The sequence below is a fragment of the Alternaria novae-zelandiae genome (genome assembly GCF_023758075.1).
Source record: "Alternaria novae-zelandiae strain BMP 2774 chromosome Unknown scaffold_23, whole genome shotgun sequence".
Lineage (NCBI taxonomy): Eukaryota > Fungi > Ascomycota > Dothideomycetes > Pleosporales > Pleosporaceae > Alternaria > Alternaria novae-zelandiae.
This window is the reverse complement of record NW_026056983.1, coordinates 411,278-433,547: the sequence shown is the minus strand read 5'-3', so window position 1 is coordinate 433,547 and position 22,270 is coordinate 411,278. Positions and strand designations below refer to the sequence as shown.

General features: G+C 53.3%; 10 protein-coding genes across 10 annotated transcripts; 4 read left to right on the top strand and 6 right to left on the bottom strand.

Annotated features, from left to right (window-relative positions):
- Positions 1-101: 101 nt before the first annotated feature.
- On the top strand, positions 102-684 carry J4E88_009305 (uncharacterized protein; the record flags this gene model as incomplete). The annotated part of the gene is made up of 2 exons (XM_049402908.1): positions 102-395; positions 454-684. 2 exons carry the CDS (start codon positions 102-104, stop codon positions 682-684), a joined length of 525 nt encoding a protein of 174 aa, XP_049251396.1.
- Positions 685-782: 98 nt separating this feature from the next.
- On the bottom strand, positions 783-2,336 carry J4E88_009304 (uncharacterized protein; the record flags this gene model as incomplete). The annotated part of the gene is made up of 3 exons (XM_049402907.1): positions 783-1,746; positions 1,796-1,888; positions 1,951-2,336. 3 exons carry the CDS (start codon positions 2,334-2,336, stop codon positions 783-785), a joined length of 1,443 nt encoding a protein of 480 aa, XP_049251395.1.
- Positions 2,337-3,147: 811 nt separating this feature from the next.
- J4E88_009303 (uncharacterized protein) lies at positions 3,148-4,872 on the bottom strand (the record flags this gene model as incomplete). Its single annotated transcript, XM_049402906.1, has 1 exon — positions 3,148-4,872. The coding sequence occupies one exon, from the start codon at positions 4,870-4,872 to the stop codon at positions 3,148-3,150; it is 1,725 nt and encodes a 574-aa protein (XP_049251394.1).
- A 664-nt stretch (positions 4,873-5,536) lies between these two features.
- Positions 5,537-6,838, bottom strand: J4E88_009302 (uncharacterized protein; the record flags this gene model as incomplete). Its single annotated transcript, XM_049402905.1, has 1 exon — positions 5,537-6,838. The coding sequence occupies one exon, from the start codon at positions 6,836-6,838 to the stop codon at positions 5,537-5,539; it is 1,302 nt and encodes a 433-aa protein (XP_049251393.1).
- A 1,105-nt stretch (positions 6,839-7,943) lies between these two features.
- J4E88_009301 (uncharacterized protein) lies at positions 7,944-9,603 on the top strand (the record flags this gene model as incomplete). Its single annotated transcript, XM_049402904.1, has 2 exons — positions 7,944-8,163; positions 8,222-9,603. 2 exons carry the CDS (start codon positions 7,944-7,946, stop codon positions 9,601-9,603), a joined length of 1,602 nt encoding a protein of 533 aa, XP_049251392.1.
- A 391-nt stretch (positions 9,604-9,994) lies between these two features.
- On the top strand, positions 9,995-11,616 carry J4E88_009300 (uncharacterized protein; the record flags this gene model as incomplete). Its single annotated transcript, XM_049402903.1, has 2 exons — positions 9,995-10,956; positions 11,013-11,616. 2 exons carry the CDS (start codon positions 9,995-9,997, stop codon positions 11,614-11,616), a joined length of 1,566 nt encoding a protein of 521 aa, XP_049251391.1.
- Positions 11,617-11,816: 200 nt separating this feature from the next.
- On the bottom strand, positions 11,817-12,649 carry J4E88_009299 (uncharacterized protein; the record flags this gene model as incomplete). Its single annotated transcript, XM_049402902.1, has 2 exons — positions 11,817-12,362; positions 12,446-12,649. 2 exons carry the CDS (start codon positions 12,647-12,649, stop codon positions 11,817-11,819), a joined length of 750 nt encoding a protein of 249 aa, XP_049251390.1.
- Positions 12,650-13,509: 860 nt separating this feature from the next.
- On the bottom strand, positions 13,510-14,541 carry GCH1 (GTP cyclohydrolase 1; the record flags this gene model as incomplete). Its single annotated transcript, XM_049402901.1, has 2 exons — positions 13,510-13,812; positions 13,873-14,541. The coding sequence occupies 2 exons, from the start codon at positions 14,539-14,541 to the stop codon at positions 13,510-13,512; spliced, it is 972 nt and encodes a 323-aa protein (XP_049251389.1).
- A 2,970-nt stretch (positions 14,542-17,511) lies between these two features.
- J4E88_009297 (uncharacterized protein) lies at positions 17,512-19,880 on the top strand (the record flags this gene model as incomplete). The annotated part of the gene is made up of 3 exons (XM_049402900.1): positions 17,512-17,520; positions 17,658-18,854; positions 18,903-19,880. The coding sequence occupies 3 exons, from the start codon at positions 17,512-17,514 to the stop codon at positions 19,878-19,880; spliced, it is 2,184 nt and encodes a 727-aa protein (XP_049251388.1).
- Positions 19,881-20,087: 207 nt separating this feature from the next.
- Positions 20,088-21,455, bottom strand: J4E88_009296 (uncharacterized protein; the record flags this gene model as incomplete). The annotated part of the gene is made up of 3 exons (XM_049402899.1): positions 20,088-20,733; positions 20,788-21,380; positions 21,432-21,455. The coding sequence occupies 3 exons, from the start codon at positions 21,453-21,455 to the stop codon at positions 20,088-20,090; spliced, it is 1,263 nt and encodes a 420-aa protein (XP_049251387.1).
- Between the last annotated feature and the right edge of the window lie 815 nt (positions 21,456-22,270).

Genomic DNA, 22,270 nt, shown 5'->3' with positions numbered 1-22,270 from the left:
CCGCTGCGGCTAGCGTGGTGCTAGTGAAGACCTGGCACCCACCATCGTACATCGTCGCGTGCAATCAACGCGCGCACACATCGGCGTCATCGCCACCCAGCATGTCGTTCCTGGTCAATCCATTTTCTCGGTCATCTCAGGCTGGTAACGCATGGTTTTGCGCTGGCGCAGTGACGTCGTACCCAAACCTCGACGATTCCGCGCGCGTCGGCGAACAGCGCCCCTGCGGCGAAAAGTATGTGGCTGGATGCCGGGTGTTTCACGTGCCTCGCGACGACAGCTCCAAAGCCACAGAGGTCGCAATTGATGACTGGAAGGACCCCGAAGTTGGTGGCGATGCAAAGGACCAAGTAATGGTATTTCAGTACAAAGGAAAATTTGTTGCGGTGAACCACGTACGTCACGACATTGGCACTATGTGTACTGGGCTTATGTTGACCAAGACCCGCACAGGAATGCCCGCACTCTTCTTATCCACTCTCTAATGGTACACCCTTCGATATCGAAGACTTTGGCGTCGTGCTCAGTTCAGGCATCCAGTGTCCAAAGCACGACTGGTCGTTCGATCTTCATACCGGTCGATCGGACCGCGGTAGCTATAGGCTTCAAGTTTGGGAAACCCAGCAAAGGCCAGCAAGTGAAGATCAAGAGGTATGGGTCAGAAGAAAGCAAAGAATCGGATAACATAACACGATGTGGACCTACACCCAATGTCGCGAACGAACGCTTGACCTCATCAACGGAACAGTTTCGTATTAGCACACTATCGCATGCGCTATTCTCTACAACTTGATCCCCGTTACTTCGAAAGTCTGCACCATGTTCTTCTCGAACTTCGACCAGAACTTTGTGCCGCTGATCGTGGTATCGAGATGCTGCACATAACGATCACCGCTTCCAATCTGGGTGCTCCACCTCGAGACAGTTGCGCCGGACGAAGGACGCCCCGAGAACCCTGACAGCTCAAAGTTTATATACTGTGCAGCGTCCCAGTTCACGGCCACGATGACCAACAACGACTTGCTAGCATCGTAGGCAGCAACAACGTTGTCTCGGCCACCATCGAGAATTTTCATACCCGGGCGCATGTGCCGGGCGAACTGCGCAAGCACGTAGTACTTTTGTGTCGATTTGCCCAGCGTTTTCGCATCATTGTCCGCGTCGATGAGGCCCCAGCCTCCCTGGTCGAGGACTTGCCAGTACTCCCACGCCGTAGGCTTCAGCTGGCGAAGATCCTGGAAGAGGTACTTGGCAAGGTTCTCGCCAGAAGCCACGCCATCACCGTATTCGCTGTTCCAGAGGGATTTCCCGGCCTGTGTAGCCAGTGTGTGAACACCGGCGCGGTCGCCGCTTCCGTACTGGTAGCCATGAACATTGATCCGGTCGATCTTGCTGAGTGCGCTACTGCCGATTGTCTTCAACGTGGTGGCAGCTTGATCGTAGTACGACTCATCTGAGGCGGCGATCTTTGTTGAGAGCCCACGATTCGAGAGCTGCGTGTCGAGATAACCGACGATCTTGGCTTGGGTGGACACATCAACGTGGCATCCTTCTTGGGTGCCGTCGGCCTTCCACCAGTTCGCACTCGGCTCGTTGAAAGGGTCGACAGTTTCGAATTCGACTCCCCAGTTATCCTTGAAATGCTTTGCGACCGTTGCCATATAGACTGCATGCTGCTCCAAGTTCCACGATTGGATGTTTTCGCTTCCGTCACTTGCGCCCGAAGGATTGTGGTTCTTGGTCATCCTGAACAAGTCAATACGTCACACACATTTTGTCCATGAGTTGTACCTACCACCACATCGGTGCGTTTGAGAACAACTCTGTTTTGTCTGCTCCACGTGCGATCGCTTTCTGGAGTGCTGCTCGCTGGTTGACATCAACCGTCCTGAAGCACAGACGGTGGTTAGTAAACAGCCTCGTGTCACACCGGGGAGGTAGATATCATACCAATTCCAGCTAGAAGAAGCAGGGTCGCTGCTCTTCCAGTCCAACCAGTAGCCTTCCATCTGCCTCGACCTTTTTACGTTTGGAGACACCACCATCTTCTCCCCATCGATGGTGTTCCAACTACAGGCGCCGGCATTGTAGCGTACGATGTTGAAGCCAAGACCCGGAAGAGTCTCGCCGTTGAACTTGGTCTGCTTCAGCGTAAAGAAGATATCCGCAAGATCGTCTCTGGTGCCAAATTGCTGCGCCCACCATGCCAACGACGTTCCCCAGCCTTCCCAAGTACCCCAGTTCGATTTTGGGTCAATTGTGGTCGTCACATCGGCGTCAACTGAGTAACTGCTGGCCAGCACCACGGCCGCTCTGATGAAGGTTGATGTACGCATTGTAGTGTGGTATTAGACGGAGCGGATGATGTTCTCTACATACTCTCATCGTCGCTCCCTTATTAAATATAGCAATCGACTCAATCTCGGCGCCTCATTCAGGTAACGCGCCCGCACACACCATCTTCTCACTAACTTCCACTTGGCTCTTGGATAATGCTGGAAGCGGGGTAGTCTATATACGATGTAGTGGTACTACCTCGGCGCTCGACCGTTTCCTTGCGGCGAAGCCTTAGACGACGAGCCACTCACAACATCCACATTAAGACTAAGACCCATCCGCGAATGAGGATATTCAAAGAATCAAGGTTGCGCCGGCGCTTGGTAGAGTTCCAACGAACCGGATTACAGCCGGAGTTGCTCCGTCGACGAACTTTACGGTCGCAGTGGCAGCGGAAGATTTCGGCGTAGAGTTCTTCCGCATCAACATATGTTTTGCCTCACAATGACGGCAGTGGGACATATGCCGAAGCCTTGCGACAGTAATAGTATGCGCGTAACGATATTGGGTGTTGTATCCGCCATTAAGGTTCGGGTGTGGAGGCGGACGCTAAGGGGCTCGTCCCCACCATGTCACCCTTGCCACCGGATCACGAGTTGCGGAGTGGAGCATCTATCGGCCTGCGGAGTAAGTAGCACCCGCAGTAAATCAGATGATCTAATATTTTCACGGTTGTAGTGTTCAAAAGGGCAGGTCGGATAGACCTTGGTATAGTAGAGACGTCACGTAGAAGGGCTAAGTGATTATTGGGGATGTAAGTCCGCCTTGGGCATTAATATTGCACACATACTACTGTGTTAAACTACATGCTTAGAAGAGCTTTGCAGAGCCTAGCATTGCGCTGCTACCCTCGGTCGTGTTACCTGAAACTGTGCCATTGGCATCGGCCTGGCTTAACCAAGCAGCCTTCAAAGACCAAACACCAACACTGGCGGTCACTGTTTCGTTCAAGCCCGCCACCCTCAGCATCATCATGTCGAGCGGTTGCGTAGGGAAGAAGACTGCGGTCGCACCAAGCTCGCCTTCGTTCAGGAAGACCTCAATAATGCTCCTGTCGATGATACCCGAGATCTTCCATGAGCCCTGTCTATCGTCGTATAGACCGGTGGCAGTGAACTTGTCGTTGAAGTAAGGGCTCTGGAAAGCCTCAGTCTTTCCGCGGTCCAGCCAAACATCGCCAGATGAGAGGAAGGTTCCACCTGAGATCGACTCGCCGGAAACCGAAGATTGAAAGGTGAAGCTAATAGATCCCGCGAGCGAAGGACCGCCAGTGAGTCCAGTGACATTGACTTCAAAGTAAAGTGCGCCCGACTCGACGGTGGAGTAGTCTACGAAGGCAGTGCCGTTACTGGTGATTTCAGTGGAAGCGAGCTCCTCTTCTACGATCGACATGATGTTGGAGGGGTATGAGATCAAAGACAGACCCTGGCGAGGCAGATCTTTGAGGTAATGACCTCTGGGTACGGTCATGACGCTACGGAAGCCATCGCCGACTTCCTCACCAGCAGTGGGGACGACGTTGGTGTACTGCCAGTTGCTCGCCCAGTTGAGCGTGATCTGGTCTTCGTTGGCGGGAACACCGTAGAAGAATTGACCGGCGTAGTTGTCCTTGGCAAAGTCCGTGAGGCGTGTTCGGGCGTCATCAGCTTCGAAATGCGTGCCGTTGAAGTTACCAACGAAGTACTCCGTGATAGATCCGCCGAGAGGAGCTCCCGGGTTGATGGAAATCAACATAACATACTTGGACTCGTCGCTAGTGGAGTTCTGCACACGCATCTCAACCATGTTCGGGCACTCGTACTGCAGACCGGTGATGCCGTAGCTGGAGAAGTTGCTGGTGGGAGTCCAGTCGATCAAGTTAGGGCTTGTGAAGATGCCGACCTTGAAGTCGATGGGGTAAGCCACGACCATGACCCAGCTCTCAGTAGGCTCGTACCAGATGACTTTCGGATCACGGAATTGAGTAGGGTTGGTGCCACCGGGAACGATGACAGGGTTGTTCTCGTACTTGGTGAAAGAGTATCCGTTGTCGTGGGAGTAGGCAATGTGCTGGGTCTGGTTCTCTGGAACATTGATGGTGTAGATCGCGACTACGCCGTTGGTCTGGTTCGGGAAGAAGCCGCTGGTGTTGTTGTGATCGATGACGGCAGATCCGGAGAAAACGCCCTCGGTTGGACCACCGGGGAAGATGGCGATGGGCTGGTTTGTCCATGTGTACAGGTCTTTGCTGGTCGCGTGGCCCCAGTGTTGGTTTCCTGCGATGTTCTCGGTCGGGTTGTACTGATAATAAAGATGATAAACCCCGTCTTCGTCCACGTACATGCCGTTCGGATCGTTCATGAATCCAGCGGGCGGGCTGAAATGCACTTGAGGTCGAAGCGGCTCACCGTAGTCGCCTGAAATTGGGACCCCAGTTGGTACATTGGGTTGCGAGTACGTCGATGTGCTTGAGGCTGAAGGGGCTGACGAGTTCTGGGCATGTCCAAACGTGAGCAGGCCACCGATGGCTGCGAGTACAGAGAGATGGGAAGGCATGGTGAGATGATTTCCGGTCCGATGCCGATCAATTAGAGATATACCGCCAGCTTTATGCTTCTCGAAGGACGGGATGCATCCGGGACTAGAAGGCAAATTTTCGCATCGCCTGTGATGACAAAACCAGATGTGGACGTGCCCCGCATGTCTTCCTCCATCTTACTCCGCTTATCACCCCATGGGTACCAGCATTTTCGTATCCGTGTACTGTAACCGGTGGGTGCATGATGAGGTTGAGCCGGCATCGAGGGAATTGGGCATATCGGAGCTTCCAAGTACGTACCTTCTCCGCAAAATCACTCAAACACTACGCCGCACCCAGCTAGATTCTGGCCTGGGGTAAACGTGCGTTCTCGCTTGCCCAGGTTTACTTTTAAGCGTTGGGTTAGGATTGATGGGACCGATGTGCAATTGCGTCAACGGACGTGCTAGCGCGATGCGAAATCTTCCCGAGAAACATTCCATGCTCCGATCTTGTTCTGTCAGCAGCAGTAAATGAGGAGCGTCAGTGCGCCAAGACAGAATGTGCGGGAATAAGGCCACTTGAGCCTCAAGTTCTTGTCCTAATGCTGGTGTTGTTGGAACTAATGTATTGGTATATGCCATGGCGACCCGCTTGAACGAAGACCAAGCCCCAGTCTGAGTCAAAAGCGCACTCCGTTCTTCAAAGTGCGAGCGCAAAATCCCAAACTTGTACTTTTCGTGTGCCGAAAGGCCCACCTTGCCTGATGAAAAGACTCAAGACGTTGAATTTATCCAGCCTATCTTCGTCCACCAACGGCTCACCAGCAGCGTTTGGTACCTCGGCCAACTTCTTCCAGTCGTTGTATGCTCCGGCGGCTGTCGCGGCCCAAATTTGCACAGTCATCTTCGGTTGATCTGGTAGGATCGCGAAAACGTTGTCGCCTACGGCGGCGATTTTACCTCGATAGGCAAGATATGGTGGTGTTGACAGACCAGGCGTCTTGATGGCGGTCTTGGAAAACTTGCCTTCTGGAGTCCGGAGATAGTGGTAGAATTGCGCCGTCCCTGTTGAATTATCGCGCATGAGGACATGGAATCGGCCTTTTTGGTCAGCGCACTGGGCTTCTTGGTTGATGATCTGGCTGTTTTGTGGGATTGAATACACCTTGATTCCAGGCGTAGATGGCGTTATCGGCTTTGCTACAGTTTGACCATTAGTCTGTTTCCAACTCTTGCCATCATCCTCCGACAAGGCGAAGTAGAAGTCGTGGTTCGTCGAGGGAGTAGGTGTCTCCCTCACCGTCCACGAGACGAAGAGCTTTCCACCCTGGCTGCTGATGCCGTTGATGTATGCATTGTTGTCTTGACCTTGGAGATATTTGCCGACCGCGCTCCACTGCCCAGATGTTGCAGAGTATCGATGTATGTACGAGTCACCGGCGCCAGACTGACCAATACGGAATTCCATCAGAAGATCGCCGTTGTCGAGGCGTTCGAACCGAGGGTATGTGAGCGGCGTCCATGGTCCGGTTGAGCCAGGCAGACTGTGTTGGACCGCTCCAAAGGCGCTGGCTGTCCACTGTTCGGGGATTGTTTTAGCGATGCCTGTGTTGCTCGCACGATAGTTGAGTGGTACGTCGTGATGATCGAAGCTCAAATGAATCTTGCCGTCGCCGCTAATGCCCATGCTGATAGTGTTGTGTTCATCGAGAGTCGTTTGCACATAGTCTGTGAACGCAAAGTACTGCCAATCACTCAAAGCAGGGTTGATTTTGCGCCGACCGAGGTTGACATGATGTTTGCCATATCCAGAAGCTGTCTTGTAGAATGCGACGTATTGGTAGTCGCCAAAGGTGGTCAAGGCGTGTTGTTGGAAAGCAAGGCCATTGAGACGGACTGAACCCTCCACATCATTCGTGATGTTCCAGTTCCTGGTTGAAGTGATGGAGATCGCAGAAGAAAGCGTGACGCAGCACGCGAGTAACGAAGAGAAAAGTCTCATGATTCTTGGCTGAGCTCTAAAAGAAAGGCTATGCTCCAATTAAATACATGCCGGCTACTACATAATGAGAGCCGGCAATCAAAGACGCGGATGAAATTCTCTTAGTGTCCATTTCTGAACCGTGTGACCACTTCGTGTCCCCTGAATTCTGGCTGGTTGATGATATCCAGACTTGGTCGCCTGTGGAAGGTAATTCTTGCGGGTTGCATGGACCTGCATCGGCATTTCGGGCTATCGTCCCATGATGCGGGGAAGCTGGGGAGATGGCATGGTGTCACTCGGTGCCGGAACATGATTAAAGCGAAACACTCATCAGAGATATAGCACCTCAAACAGGGAAAAGAATGAACAGATGCCTTGCAGTCTACAATACCTAGGTAGTCTCGCAGTGAGAATTGAGATTACTCCAGCACAAAGTAGACTTCCGGACCAGGAGGCAGGTATTCATCTTTTCCCCAAACGTAGTGACAGTCTTTTTCAATACGATTGATGGGAAGCCTGAATCCAATTAGAGCTTCTGAGCCTTTTGTCGCGGCAGGGATGTTGGCTAAGCAGTCACCTGGTAGTTGTCTGCGCTGCACCGAGGATTGCAGTAACAGTTGGGTGTAACCAGAGTTCCAGAATGTATGCGAGATTCGAGCGAGGTAAAAGATTGTCTTCTTCCCACGCCTGCAGGTGGCACTGACGTGCGGCATGTTCCGCGACGCGTCCGATGGAATGCAAGCACGCAAGCTCGTGTCGGAACCATTCCGAGCAGTCGGCGCCCGTCGCGTGTCACACCTCTCCAGCCACCTTCCAAGCCCTTATCACCAACGCGAAGCCCATGAGAAGCACCATCGTGCACCATCAAGAGCCGCAGAAATGCCGTTTTTATGCGATAACGGCGCACTACACGCCTATCTCCGAGGAAAACGACACCAGAAACGGCAGGAGCAACTGCAGCCAAGGTCGATTCTCCTTGGCAAAGTACTCCAACCAGCGAAAAAGCGTCTTGACTGACGTAGCGCTATCACCCAAAGATGGGGGAGAGCCATACAAAAAGAGTGGTCATGCACAAATCAGTGCCCTGCGCGCATTTGACAGCCTCAGCTGAGACCGGACGAAGATGCGTACAGCTTCAATTGCGCTCTTCGCAGCGTCTGCGCTTGCGCAGTCTCAATACGGCGAGAACCATGTCAATGTAAACCTTGACTCGCAGCTTGTGGAGCAGACAGCCTTCCCAGCGCCAGATGTGACCCTTCTGAGTCCCGCGTTCCTGCCAAACGCCTCGTTCGATCCGGGTTGGCCAGAGGGAACTGAAGGCGCGACATCGCAATACAAATTAGGTACGTGAACGATGAAGGGTGAACCCAATCATAGCTCTGGAAGCCTAACACTGGACAGAGGAGTTCATAAGCAAGCTTGCAGCGAAGAATCCTTCATGGATGACCTACGACGTGGCCGACTTCCTGAGCGAAGAAGGCAAGACGTTCCCGTACGCCTACCTCTCTACCTCCGCATCGAACGCATCCTCTGGGTACACTACCTCTGGTAAATTGCGAGTATGGATTCAAGGATCAGTTCACGGGAACGAACCCGCTGGCGACGAAGCCACTCTGGCTCTTCTCGGTGCGATGGATGCCGACCCGACGTGGGCCGCCAGCTTCCTTGAGAAGATGGACGTTATTGTGTTGCCGCGTTACAATCCAGACGGAAATGCCTACTTCCAGCGGACCTTGGCTACAAACTTCGACCCAAACCGCGACCACACCAAGCTTGCTCGACAGCAGACCCGCGACATCAAGCAATGGTTCAGCAGCTTCTCACCACACATCGCTATTGACATGCATGAGTATGGGGCTGGGACGCGATACTCTGGCAACTACAGCAACGCGGCCGATGGGATGTACAGCGCAGCCAAGAACCTCAACATCCATCCATCCATTCGCACGCTCGCCGAGACCGTCTTTGCGCCCGCAATCAACGCGTCTCTCCTCTCCCAAGGTCTGCGCGGAGAGCCATACGTGACGGCCTCGCGGACGAACCCGACTCCACGCTTGGATGAGGCGGGAACCGATGCAAAGATCGGCCGCAACGCCATGGGACTCACACAATGCGTTACGTTTCTCTTTGAGACGCGAGGTATCGGCATCGCAAGCCAGGAGTTCAAACGCCGAACCGTCGCTGGCTTGCAGATGATCCTCGGTGTGCTTGAGACTGCTCGAGATGAAGCTGCGGACGTGAAGAAGACAATCGAGGGTGCTATTGCAGAGGTTGTCGAGAGCAAAGAGGAGATCGTCATCACAGACTTCACAACCTACTCGAACCGCACCTATACTATGGTTGATCGTCGGACCGGCGAGGTTGTTCAACTCCCAATCGAATTTTCCAGCACCACGCCCGCAACTGCCAACATGACTCGCGCTCGGCCCGAAGGGTACATAATCCCCCGCGCGTGGGCTGACCTTGCCGAGCGTCTCAGGGTGTCAGGACTGGAGATCGAAACTATGCCCGAGGTTTTCCATGGAGAGGTCGAAGCATACAACATTACCTCTTCTAGCCTCGGCTCGTCATACTATGAAGGCGCCATCTTGAACACTGTTACTACGGAAACACTCGTTCAAGATGTCACGCTGCCTGCTGGCAGCTTCTTCGTAAGCAGTGCACAAAAGAACGCAGGACTAGCTTTTGTCGCGCTAGAGCCTGAGAACATCGACTCATATGTCTCATTTGGCATTGTTCCTATGGAGGTCGGCGACGTCTATCCGGTCTTCCGTCAGATGTAGATGAGACGTGATCTTGTTCTTACCCGATATTTCTAGTAGCCAGATGTACGGATCAATAAGATTTAGTGAGTTACAGATCATCCATGGATTGCGGAAAGCGAAATGTCGCTCTGTGACGTTTGATCCCAGGGGTTCAGATGGCCCGTGCACTTGTCATATGTGAAAACCCCCGGGCCATCTGATTCCACTCTGGTCTATCTTCCGATTTTTCTGAATGCGTCATGGCGTCATCTACACCAACGTACCAGCGCGCTGACTACGCGAAATCAGAACGCGTATTCTATGGTTCCGAGGCTGCGTTTGGTGCAAAGAAGCTCACTGATCGCGTTCGATGCGTCGAATTTGGTCCACAGTTTTACGTAGAACGGTAAGAACACTAGATGTATTGCAAATGAGTACAGATACCCATCATGTTCACAGGAAACATATCGAAGCTTTGAAGCAATATACCAGGTCGCTCGAGGTGCTGCAGATGGATTGCAGTGGCTGGGACTTAACCAACGCCGATGTCAAGGTTATTACATCGCGCAATCCGCACCTCAGAGAAGTCCTTCTACACAGGGCATTAGAAGTCACCGATAAAGGCATCGTTCATATTCTTAAGAACTGCCCTTCGATCTCCATAATAAAGGTCACCGGACCCGAAATCGCGACTGGACTTGTAACTGGAAAGTTCGCTGGGTTTCTCAACCAGCCAGACATAGTCGATTCGCGCACAAACCTCGAAGCCATTTATCTTTATGATCAGGGAACAGATGAGTCGATGATCAAAGGTATCTCCAAGAAATGGCGTAATCTCCTCATCTCCACCGGAATCACTATGGCATGCGGTGATGTATGGTCGTTCAATTGGCTTGGAGGCAAGTGTTTAAAAGAGGGGGAAGAAACTGCTCTTGAGGATATGGGATATCGGTTGCCAAAAGTAGATGAAGACTTTACAATCCATCCGTGGAGCCTCAGCTTTTCGCGCAGAGAGCCCTCAAGATCCGTCCAGGCCGGTGCTAACACGTCTGACATACCAGAAGGAGACAATTCCGACAAGAGTGAAACGGGGAGTGACGGCGAGGAAGAAGAAGACGGTAGCGAAGACGACGACGAAAATGAAGAGAATGACGAAGACGGCGACGGCAGCGCCTGGGCATCAGACGACAGTGAAGAAGAGGCATACTTCCATGATATATACACCGGCCGTCGTTCTGAGCCAGTGTACGAACCGTACGAACCCGCTGAAGTCCCATTGTCAGACCAGCTGTACTACGCTTTGAAGGAAAACTGGGGAATTCTTTGGCCTGATGACGTTAAGCGTACTAGTATCCAAAAGATACATTTCACTGATGACTTCTGTGTCACTGAGTAAGCTTTACCAGATCTTCCGAGCTGACACTCAATATGCTAACATTATCCTTCAGTATGCATATTAAAGCTATCGCAACCGCCCCTCGCGAGTTTCGCAAATCTCTGCATACTATATATTGCGACTACGGGGATGTTTCAGACGCAGCCGTTGCCATCCTCACACGCGCCGTCCCACATCTCAAGGATGTCGATTTCTGCGACACGCATACCCTCACGGAGAACGCAATAACCTCCATCGTCAAGAACTGCCCCGGCATTGAGCGTATAGCTATATCCGGTGATGACAGGACACCTGGGAAAATCAAATGTCGCGGTCTGGAGGATGTGCTGGCGGATCTGACACTTGCCAAGAAACTGCGGCATTTGGAATTATGGGACCAAGACCTCGACATCAAAAGCGTTAAGAAGATTTCAAAAGCTAGGCCAGATATGGCGATCGTGAGTGGTAAGAGCGTGGGGGATAGTATGGCGGCGCAGATCGTTGCTGCACAGACGGGTCGCGGGTGGAGGTATGTCTATCTTGGTGGGCATCTGGTCGACTCCGGTGGTGGATTTGCGGTTGAAGACTTTGGATATGGCGATCTTGGGTACGAAGACATAGAATCTTGGGATAAAGATTTCGATTCTGATGGCATGGATCTGGATGATTACATGTAAAGTGGCAGATTGTAAGTGGTAGACAGCTAGCTAGACCAACCCATTCGATCAAAAGATTTAACGCCTGTCAGCAGTCAACAACCTAGAAGTATGAAATGCTTTGGCATTTCGTTCTTTACTGATGTAGACTGCAGAGCACCTGTTCAATTCCTTTGTTGTATGAGGTAGGACTGAGATGTCGAAGTCTTCATAAGGTAAACTCAAACAAGCCACTCCTTCCACCACGTCACCGACCTATCCTTGGCCTTGATCATAGCCTCCCTTTCTCCCGGAACTTCCTCGTCGCCCTTGGTAAAACAGCCATGGTGAGCATCTGGGAAATGCACCCACTCAACCGCTTGGTTCTTCTTCTCCAAGACTAGCTTCTTGAACGCGTACAATCTCATTTCTTCGGGGAACATATTATCATGTTCTGGCTGCAGGAACATGATTGGTACATCGACACCATCAAAATCAGCCTCAGTGAGCAATGACGGATGAGCGCAGATGACACAATCGACCAGTTTCTCAGTCGCGAGACGGAGAATGGCCCAGCCGCCCCAGCAGTAGCCCACTGCACCAATTTTTTTGAAGCCGTTGGCGCGGAGCTCTTTGGCGCATGCGAAGATTTCTGGTTCGCGAATCTCGCGACTATTGCGCTTTTTGAAACCCTCGACATCCAGTTTGTCGAACTTGCCTGCTTTGAGGAGGCCTACATCGAGTACTTCGCCGCCGAAGAAGTCAGGTATATAGACTGTGACGTTTGCCTAGAGTGCGTAGCATTTTCGTCAGCACTATATCACGAGGACAGAAGATACATATCATATTGCTAAGATGAGCGTGGACGAACCTCTTTGGCAAAGTGATCGGCTAGAAGACGAGTGTTTCCGAATCTCCAGCCCAAGGCATCATGGGCGATGAGGACGGCTGCGTTGGGGTTGGAGCCGGTAACGTAGGTTGGGTTGTTCGCGATTGTCGCCTCGTGGCCGCTTGGTGTACCGTTCCAGTCGAATGATTTGAGGCAGCACGGTTCGAAACCCCTTGGTGATGTCATGGTGTATGCTAGTTGTGTATTGAACGCTGACGGAGAAGAGGGGAAACGTGTGACGAGACTGAAGTTGCTTGACTTGGCGGGCTGAGTTGATTCGCCCTTCATGTGTACTTTTATATTCTGTCCATGCCTAAGGCGTCCCGTCAATCTGAGAACACCTGGGCACGTCAACGTAGGAAAAGGCTGAACACCCTAGAGCCTCCGTTGACGTAAGACTACCCACTTTGTGTGTTTCTATCTCAATGTAGTCTGCAGACCTGTTCGGCTTTGCCTTGTACGAGGTGTGGGTATGCATTTCCAACGTCAAAATCGCTATGATGATGGACTTATCGCCAGGATGAGGACGGAGTTATCGCTGGCTGGGCGCGAATCAACCTCGGTGGTATTCCGGAGCGGAAGGTGATCTCGCTGCGATGCCGATACCGTGAAAACGGACGAACGTCAAGGCGCGCCAAAATTCGTTTGATTAGTAAACGAGGTTATGGGAGCTCGCGGCGTTCGGAGTTAAGCATGCGATTTACCGACGATGAATTGAACGGCAGTGACTATTCTCGTTACTGTACGAGTACAGATGCAGGTTATATCGAAAATGGATCGCGGGGGTCGTTTGCGTACATCGACGCAGAGAATCGTACATCATGAATGTGAAAAAGAGTTAAGGAAACGCCTGTTGAAAGGCCTATGCGTCTAGTGATGCACCACAATAGCCCGCCCACCTAATGAGAGTGATGAACTTCTCATCCAAACGCCGATCCCATATAACGCCAATGCAGAGAGTCGTGCAAAGATAGCACATGATGCGACGAGTCAGGCCGCCTGGCACCCCAACGAGATGCCGAAGCTTTTCTGACCCAGTACCATTTCTACCGCCTGTTGATGAGATTCAGGAATTCCTGGCGGGTCTTGTCTCTTGATCGCATGCATCCGAGCATGCAGCTTGTAGTTGTTGTAGCGCCTGTCTTCTGCACGCCGCGCATGACCATGCACAAGTGACTTGATTCGACCACTACGGCGACACCTTGTGGTTGAAGCATCTCGGAAAGGGCGAGCGCCACTTGTTTGGTGAGACGCTCTTGGACCTGTAAGCGACGAGCAAACATTTCAGCGATGCGAGCGAGTTTGGAGAGGCCGATGACGCGACGGTTCGGAATGTAGCCGATATGCATCTATGGAGAGGTTAGTAACTATCCCGTACACTAGATACAATGTAATGAGAAGCGACTTACCTTGCCCATAAAGGGGACCAGATGGTGCTCGCAAAGGGAGAAGATCTCGATGTCTCTCACGATAACGAGCTCATCGTGGTCCTCGTGGAAGACAGCACCGTTGACGATGTCGCGCAAGTTCTCTTCATAGCCCTTGGTGAAGAAGAGTAAGGCCTTAGCATAGCGCTCTGGTGTGTCCAACAGTCCCTCGCGGTCTGGATCTTCGCCCAGACACTCAAGCATAGTTCGGACAGCACCAGACAGCTTCTTCAGATTGGCTTTCTTCTCCTCCTCGGTCGCCTCCTTCCTCTCCCGCGTACCTTTGCTGGGCCAGCTAAGCCCATCGAAGTCGATGGTGGGATGCTGTGTGTATGGGCTATGGGCGCGACTGGTCGCAAGTGGTGTTTGGGCAACGGCGCCCTCGTAAGGGTCTTCAGCGTCTACCTGGCCGTTCGCCATGACATGTCGGTTGTCAGTGTGCATGTTCGCGACCGAAGCCTTCGTGGGGAAATAGCTAGTCGGCCCGTCAAAGTTTACTGGCTGGCGTCCTCGGTTGGAAGTCTCTATAGCATTGAAGAGGTGCTCGCGCTCTTTCCTGTCGCGCGCCTCGGTGGTGAGCCTGAGGGGTGATCCGCCGTTCATCATGTGGGAGGGAACCGCGGATTTGGGCTTGGGGGTGTCGGCGTCCATAATCGCGGGGAATTCGTCGGGACTTTTTTAGTGGGGAAGGGACTTTTCAGACTGAGGAAGCAGCAAACTAGAGACGAGAGGATGACACAATGCCCAGGGAAACATGTTTGGCCTGGCGCATGCTTTCCGCAGGAGAATAGTTCGGAGCCCGGTCAGTATGACTACAAGGGAATAACTTATTCCTGCGCCGTCGAATGCGGATTAGCGTTTCAACCTAGCAATGACGCCACACCTCGTCGCGCTCTGACCAGGTGGGCACGTGACAAGCGGGCAGCCGAGCAGCAGGAGAGCTGCGACACTACCACGACCCTTCGCTACCCGACGATTCATCATCAACACACGCCGCCCCGACCACGCATGGCATCGACCATACCACCAGCGCTCGGCTCGACATTCACGATTTCTAGCGATGATGCGAACGGGTGACAGACCGCCGTGACGGGGCCCGAGGGCTTTCCTTCGGTCCCCGCAGCTTCACCTGAGCAGAACAGCAAACGGCGCTTCCGCTTCAGCGCCGCCCATCTCCCTGCTCGACCCACTGCGCATATCATAGCGTGGCATTACATGATGATGCGATGTGCATCGAGGGAGGATTGGTCATCTACTGGCGATGACAGAGAAGGGCAACGGGTCACCAAGTTACCACGGCCTTGCTTGGGCGTCGTTCTACCGCCCTCGCGCAGTCGCGTACTAATCACGCATCGTGCACTATTCTTAACATATACTGTGGCTACCCTGCGTTGGGCAAAGGCAGTGTCTCCTCTACTTATCGTTACAACACCCAGTTCCCAGCCCCGGCCAGGGCTACAATCGCCATACGACTGCCGCTCAAATTGCGACATGCTCCGGGCGCTGTCGAGAGTATGTCCAGATTCATATGGCTGCTCGTCTTTGGTGACCGTTCCAGGACGGCAAGTGAGCCTGGTTCACATATTGTGGCTCTTCTGTCTGGCGCCGTGCCATACCTTGCATCCAGGTCTGGCAGCTCTAGGCTATCGGGTGCATCGACCGCGCCCCCAGCATGGGAAGTGCACCATCTTTCCTCCCTTGCGGAGCGCGAGCTTTCGCATGCCGATCGTGGTAACGTGAGAAGCCCAACGTCAAGATGATCGCGGCGAGCTCAACATAACTACAAAAGGATCGCATCACCTTTCTGGATCGGCCCAACCCCCGATAACGGGATATCTCGACTTATTGGTGTTTGAAAATATCGCCGTGCCCGAGTTGCCATGGCCTGATATTGAGGATTACTTCTCTACAGCTTCGGTCGTCAGGGGTTGTCTTTAGTAGGGTGGCGGGGTCTTGCTTCGCATGCGTTATGTAGATGTCGTGAAGCCATATGGCACACCTGGTGGACTGCAACATGATCTCCAAAACCTGAAGATGCGGAAGGGACAAGCCGAGATGAAATCTGGGAGCAGGCTGGAGTCTTGGGCCCCAGGGAGGGGTTTCCATGCACACTCGATGAGGGCGACTTGTCACGGGGCTTGGCGTTGTCGATAGCGGCAGGCGAAAGACCGACGAGCGAGAAGGCGCTGCATGCGCAGCGTCTGCGGCCACGACAGCAACATCGAAAGCGCATCAACGGCAGCGCATTGAGGAGTGTGTTACAGTCGCAGCCGATTCTCTTGTTGTTTTTCGCTTTCATTACTACTGCTTCGTAAGGCTGAGAGCAGGGTGCCGGACTTTCTTGTTGTTCGGTTAGGCCGTGGCACTTTGACCCGCGGACCTCTTGATGCTGCAACCTTGCGCCTTCTGATGCCCTTCCTGCCTCTATGGCTGCCCTGCGACGGGCTCAGGATATAGACCAGTGGAGACCAGAGGACTCATCTAGTAGGGACAGAGAGCGATCTAGGGACCGGTCACGGGAGAGGAACAACGAGGGCAGAACATCGTCACCAGTGCCACGAGCTGCCAGAGATTCTCCCAGACACCGCGCACACGACACCCACACGCATTCATCGGCCAGACACGCACGGGGACGTTCACGCGAAAGAAGTTTGAGCAGAGAGCGCGCGCGTCGGCGCAGTCGCAGCATCTCTGGGGAGGACCGCCATCGAGCTTCGAAGAGGGAAGCCAGCGCAGACAGGGTTGCCCACTCGCATCGGCATCACCACCACCATCGCGACACAACTCCATCGTCGAAACGCCACCACCCGCGTTCTCCATCTCCACGAGGCTCCGCCAAGCGCGTGAAACGGCAGGGCAGTCGCAGCCCAATACGCTCTGCATCGAGGCCACGACGTGCACTTTCGCCGGACCGGCCTGCTACGAGGGCATACTCCCCACGAGCTCAGCGTTCCGACCGCGACCGACCGCCTCGACGAACCACGCCCGACACGTATTTCCCGTCCACCTCGACTCGCCGCCGCTCGCCCTCTGCCGATACACACTACAGACCGGTGGCTCATCGTGCACGGAAAAGATCAGTTTCACTCGACAGGAGATCTAGGCGTGCAACACCGCCTCGGAGACTGTCGCCTAGGAGAGCTGATCGAAGACCTATTTCACCCTTCGACAACCGCGGTGAACGGTCCTACAAGCCCTACAATACACGCGACAGGGCAAGGAGTCGCAGTCGAGATTCCAGACGTGCTCGATCTCCCTCTCGTCCGCCCCGGAGGCGATCTCCAGGCCCAGTTCGCAGGAATTCGCCGCCCCATACCCACCGAGCCAGACTATCACCGCGCAGAAGTCGTTCGCCCCGCCCGCCCATTCGACGCCGTCCATCGCGCTCGCCCTCTCTTACATCGAGGCCGCGTCAACGCCTGGATAAAGGAACAGACAGGGTCGCCTCACGTCGAGGCTCGCCCGCGCCGGGATCAGGTTACAACTCTGACACGTCCAAAAGTCGGGAAGACCACGGCAAGATGAGGGGAGCGTATCACTACCAGGGACGTGGTGGCTTCCAGCAATCGCCACCGTACCCTGCCCAAAATCAATATTCCCCCCAAAATCAATCGCCATATCATGGCGGCGGTCGAGGCGGTTGGAATGGTCCACCGTATCCTAATCAAGGGTTAGTTTCCATCTCATCGGCCTTCGGTCATCCACATGCTGACATCATCAGGTCTCCCACACATGGCTACACCCCAAATCAATCTCCTTACCATCAGAACCAATCTCCAGGTTACTACCCGAACCAAGCGTACCCACAACCTGGCTTCCAGAACAGCCCGCATCGCGGAGGACATGGCGGCTACCGCGGCAACAACTTCAACGGCCCCGACCGCCGAATGTCAGGTCCTGGCGCAAACGCTCCGTTTGGCGGTCCAGGCGGACGAGGGCGTGGCGCGCCTACCCAATTCTCCAACTTGTCATGGACGCCAGCGTCGGGCACTCGAGGCGGCCGCCCAGCCACTGAAGCGCCACGCCCACAGCCCGCCGTCGCGTCGCAAGTACCTGCCGACTCTGCATCTGTGGATGCTGATGACAACCCCTTTCGCCCATCCAAAGATCTGCGTGTAGAAGACGAGGGTTCCAAAGAGGACAAGAGGATGGCACCTTCAAAGGCACCGACAGCACCCAAGTCAGGATTTGGTTTTTCGTTGAAGACCAAGAATCCAGTGCCACCAGCGAGCAAAGCAAAGCCTGGAATGGAAGAGCCTGAGAAGCCTGCGCCTGCTTCCAAAGAGTCTCTTCTTGATCCCAAAGCAAAGGCGGCAGCGGCAGCGGCAGCAGCACGTGAAGCTTCCCCACGTCACTCAGAAGCACGAAGCGATCGAGATCGGGACGCGAGGGACAGAGGTTACGACAGTGGCCGCGATCGAGACAACAGGGAACGAGATCGTCGATATGACAACTACTACGATCGAAAACCTGCCTATCGAGACCCTCGCGATAGAGACACTCGAGATCTACGAGACACGCGTGAGCCCTACTATCGCGGCAAAGAGCGAGATTTCCGAGACCCACGAGACAGAGATATGCGAGATCCGAGAGATGCACGAGACCCGCGCGATATCCGTGACCGCGATCCCAGAGATATGCGCGATCCGAGAGATCGTAGAGAACCATACCCACCCCGACGACCTGACGATAGACGATTCGACCCACGGCCTGACACACGACCAGCGCGAAAGTCACCACCCCCTCAGATACCCAAGACTAAGATCGTTATGAGGAAGCGCATGAAACCTCGGCCTACGCTGGTCCCTGAACATGCAGCTTCAGAGTCTGTATACTACCGGAAGCCCGGTAACGAGTCGGTGGTTGGATCCGGCACCTACGGAAAGGTCTTCAAGGGAGTCCATGTCTATACGAAGGATATGGTAGCTCTCAAGAAGATTCGTATGGAGGGCGAACGCGATGGCGTAAGAACACCCAGTGCTAGGCAGTGACATAACGCTAACAACTACCAGTTCCCCGTTACGGCCATCCGTGAGGTCAAACTTCTGCAATCTCTTAATCACGCCAACATCGTTAATCTCCGAGAAGTCATGGTTGAGAAGAACGACTGCTACATGGTCTTCGAATACCTTTCCCACGATCTTACCGGTCTTTTGAACCACCCGACCTTCAAGCTCGAACAAGCACACAAGAAGGACCTGGCCAAACAGCTCTTTGAAGGCCTGGATTACCTCCACCGCCGCGGCGTTTTACATCGAGACATTAAGGCTGCGAACATCCTTGTATCCAATACCGGACAATTGAAACTGGCAGATTTCGGTCTTGCACGTTTCTACGCGAAAAGCAGTAAGCTCGACTACACCAACCGGGTCATTACCATCTGGTACCGATCACCGGAGCTGTTGCTGGGAGAAACACAGTATGGGCCAGCAGTCGACATTTGGTCGGCTGCCTGCGTACTGGTCGAGATCTTTACCCGGCACGCTATCTTCCCTGGCGATGGCGGCGAGATCAATCAGCTGGACAAGATTTACAACATACTCGGCACGCCCACTGTGCAGGACTGGCCTGGCATTGTCGACATGCAGTGGTTTGAACTGCTACGGCCAACCGAGCGAAAACAGTCGACTTTTGAGGAGAAGTACAAGGACCGCGTTAGTCCTATGGCCTTTGAGCTTCTTCAGGCAATGTTCTTGTTCGATCCCAATGCGCGACCCACCGCCGCCGACGTGCTCGAGCATCCTTTCTTCACTAGCGAAGCCCCGCCACCGAAACGTGCCGACGCGCTGAAGGAGCTGGAGGGTGACTGGCACGAGTTCGAGAGCAAGGCTCTTCGGAAGGAAAAGGAGAAGCAGGACAAGGAGGCGCGGCGTGTTGCGCGGGAAGAGAAGGATACTGCAAGGAAGGACGAGGGTAAAAGACGCGCCGAGGCAAATGCTGGCGAGGAAAGGGACGCGAAGCGAGCGAAGAGCGGTGATGTCACGGCGTAGAATGCTGGAACATCCCAACCGAAGCCGCGACAGCGCAGCTAATTAGACAGCATAATATTTGTATGGATAGAGGTATGTTTGTTCTTCGCGCGACTTTTGGAATGCAACCACATGTATATCCACACCACTTCTTTACAACTAAGACATCTGTTTTCATCTGGGAAGTCAGTCTACCGACATCCTGATATGATATTGAATGGCATCTTTCTAGTACATCGGCAGGTACTTTACACCCTGCTCCATACACTCTCTCTTATACTGCACTATTTCGTCGACCTTCATGTTGTCGTCCTCTATCTCACGGCCATCAGCCAGATCCTCGGTGCTTGCGTCATTCCAGAAATCCATAGCATCTATTCTCTTCCCACGCTTCCAGCCGTATGTCAACCCTCCGTTCGAGATAGCTTGCACGGTCCGTACTTCCTGACTCTGCCAATCCCAAGTGCGCAAGCAACCCAAAATGTGCAACTTCGGTCTTATCTTTGAGAGTAACTTGGCGCGCTTGCGATCAACTAGAGCGTGTATGTGCAAGTATCGTAGCCTCCTGGCATTATTCTCGTTTCGAAACGCTTGAAGAAGCTCAGAACTACGAAGAGTGATTCGGCTATTCCCTGCTGGATTGCCATCCTCAGACCATGCAATCGTAATCTGGCGAATGTTCGGACAATGATTGATGACATGGGCTAGACCTTTGTCGGTGACAAAGAATGGATTGCGAAGTTCAAGCTCTTCGAGTTTAGGGTTGAATCTGGCCAGTGCTGAGACGCCTGAATCGAATAGAGATTTGGCGTTTAAGATAAACATCGTCAACACAGATTCACCCAAGAGTACGGCGAGGTCCCTCATGTGAGATCTGCAACTAGTGTTATTCAACCGGGTTTTGATGGAGAGCGGTCTGGCAACTTACTCTGTCGCCTCGAAATTGGGCCCGAATGCCACACTTTGCTTCTGGATACTGGGCCGCTTCTCACACCAATGGTAAGCCCAGCACTCCTCGTCTAGGAACCCAGTTTTGTTCTCGGGTGGACAATCTCTCGGCCTGTACTTCACCCAAACATTTTGCGCGAGATTTGGACTGAGTGGAGCTCTTGGGGGTCCTTCGTCATCGGAAGAGTCCTCCTCATCAACGAGCGACGCTACGCCAGCACTGCTCTCGCTGTCGTATGCTTCATCAACATCCGATAAAATTGGTTCATCCTGGACGGGCTGAGGTGCCAATGCGGGGAGCACTGGGGCATTGATCTCGTGGTTCTCATGATTGCCGCTGTCGTGTACTTCTGCAGCCAGGATTTCGGGTACCGGGGCGCCTGCTTCATTCTCCTCTGGTTGCCTGTCTTCACCGCTTACTCTTCCTGCTTCCACTTCGTAGGCATAACCTTCTATCGGCGCTTCAATTCTAGGTTGTTTGTATGGCTGATGAGAATCAAACGATTCGGGAAACGAATTCTTCCGCTTCAAGGTTGCGTGGCCTGGAATATTTTGCTGTACTTGGTACAGAGCCTGCACATGGGTCAGCAAACGCTTCTGGAATGGCATCTCAGTTTGACGTACCGCTGAGTAGTAAGATTCTGGCATGTGGTACGGTACTGGCACAGGATATGGAACCGGGACATATTGCGGAACCGCCACTTGCTGGTTAGAGAGCAGCGTCCATATTGGAGGTAGGGGTAGGGCGGGTAGGACCCGTAGAGACTGTGGAGTGTATGGGCTCTCGGGGCCAAGGTGCATCTGCGGATGCATGGTGTGCGGTGGCGGATCCATTCTCGGTTTGCGAAAGTTGGATTCAAGGAAATACGAGAGCATAAGTGCGCAATGCGAGCCTAGATACTCGTCTCTCGTGTCAAAAATGCTGCCGCAACCTTGTGGTGTTCCTGAGGTTTACAATGTGTTCCAGATTTCGATGAGCGATCATGCGACCAGGGTCAGCTTTGACGGCTGCAGAGCCACCACTTTCCCTCCGCATCGAAGATAGCTAGGTATGAGCCAGGTTCACGGTACGTGTAGTCGTCCCTTGCAGTTGCAACAACGATGTCAAATGTCAGTGCAAACGATCCATAGGTCATGGAACAATTATTGTGGCGTCATAAGCTCTACCTGGGCATGTCCAGTGATTTCGGTGTGTTAAGTTGGCGATCACGCTGAAACACGTCGCAGACGATCCGACTCGTGCATGCTGGCGCAGCACGCCCAGCATGAAAACCCGGAAACTCAATTTCTTTTATCACGCAAATCATGAACGGAACTGATGTTAGTTGCAATATTTGTCGCGACAACACCTCTTAGTTTTGTGACATACAATGTGCGTGGCTTCGCCGAATACAATAACAGCATACAATGTACACCTAGCGCTATATATGGATCTCTACGCAATCCCAGGCCGGCTTCCTTGG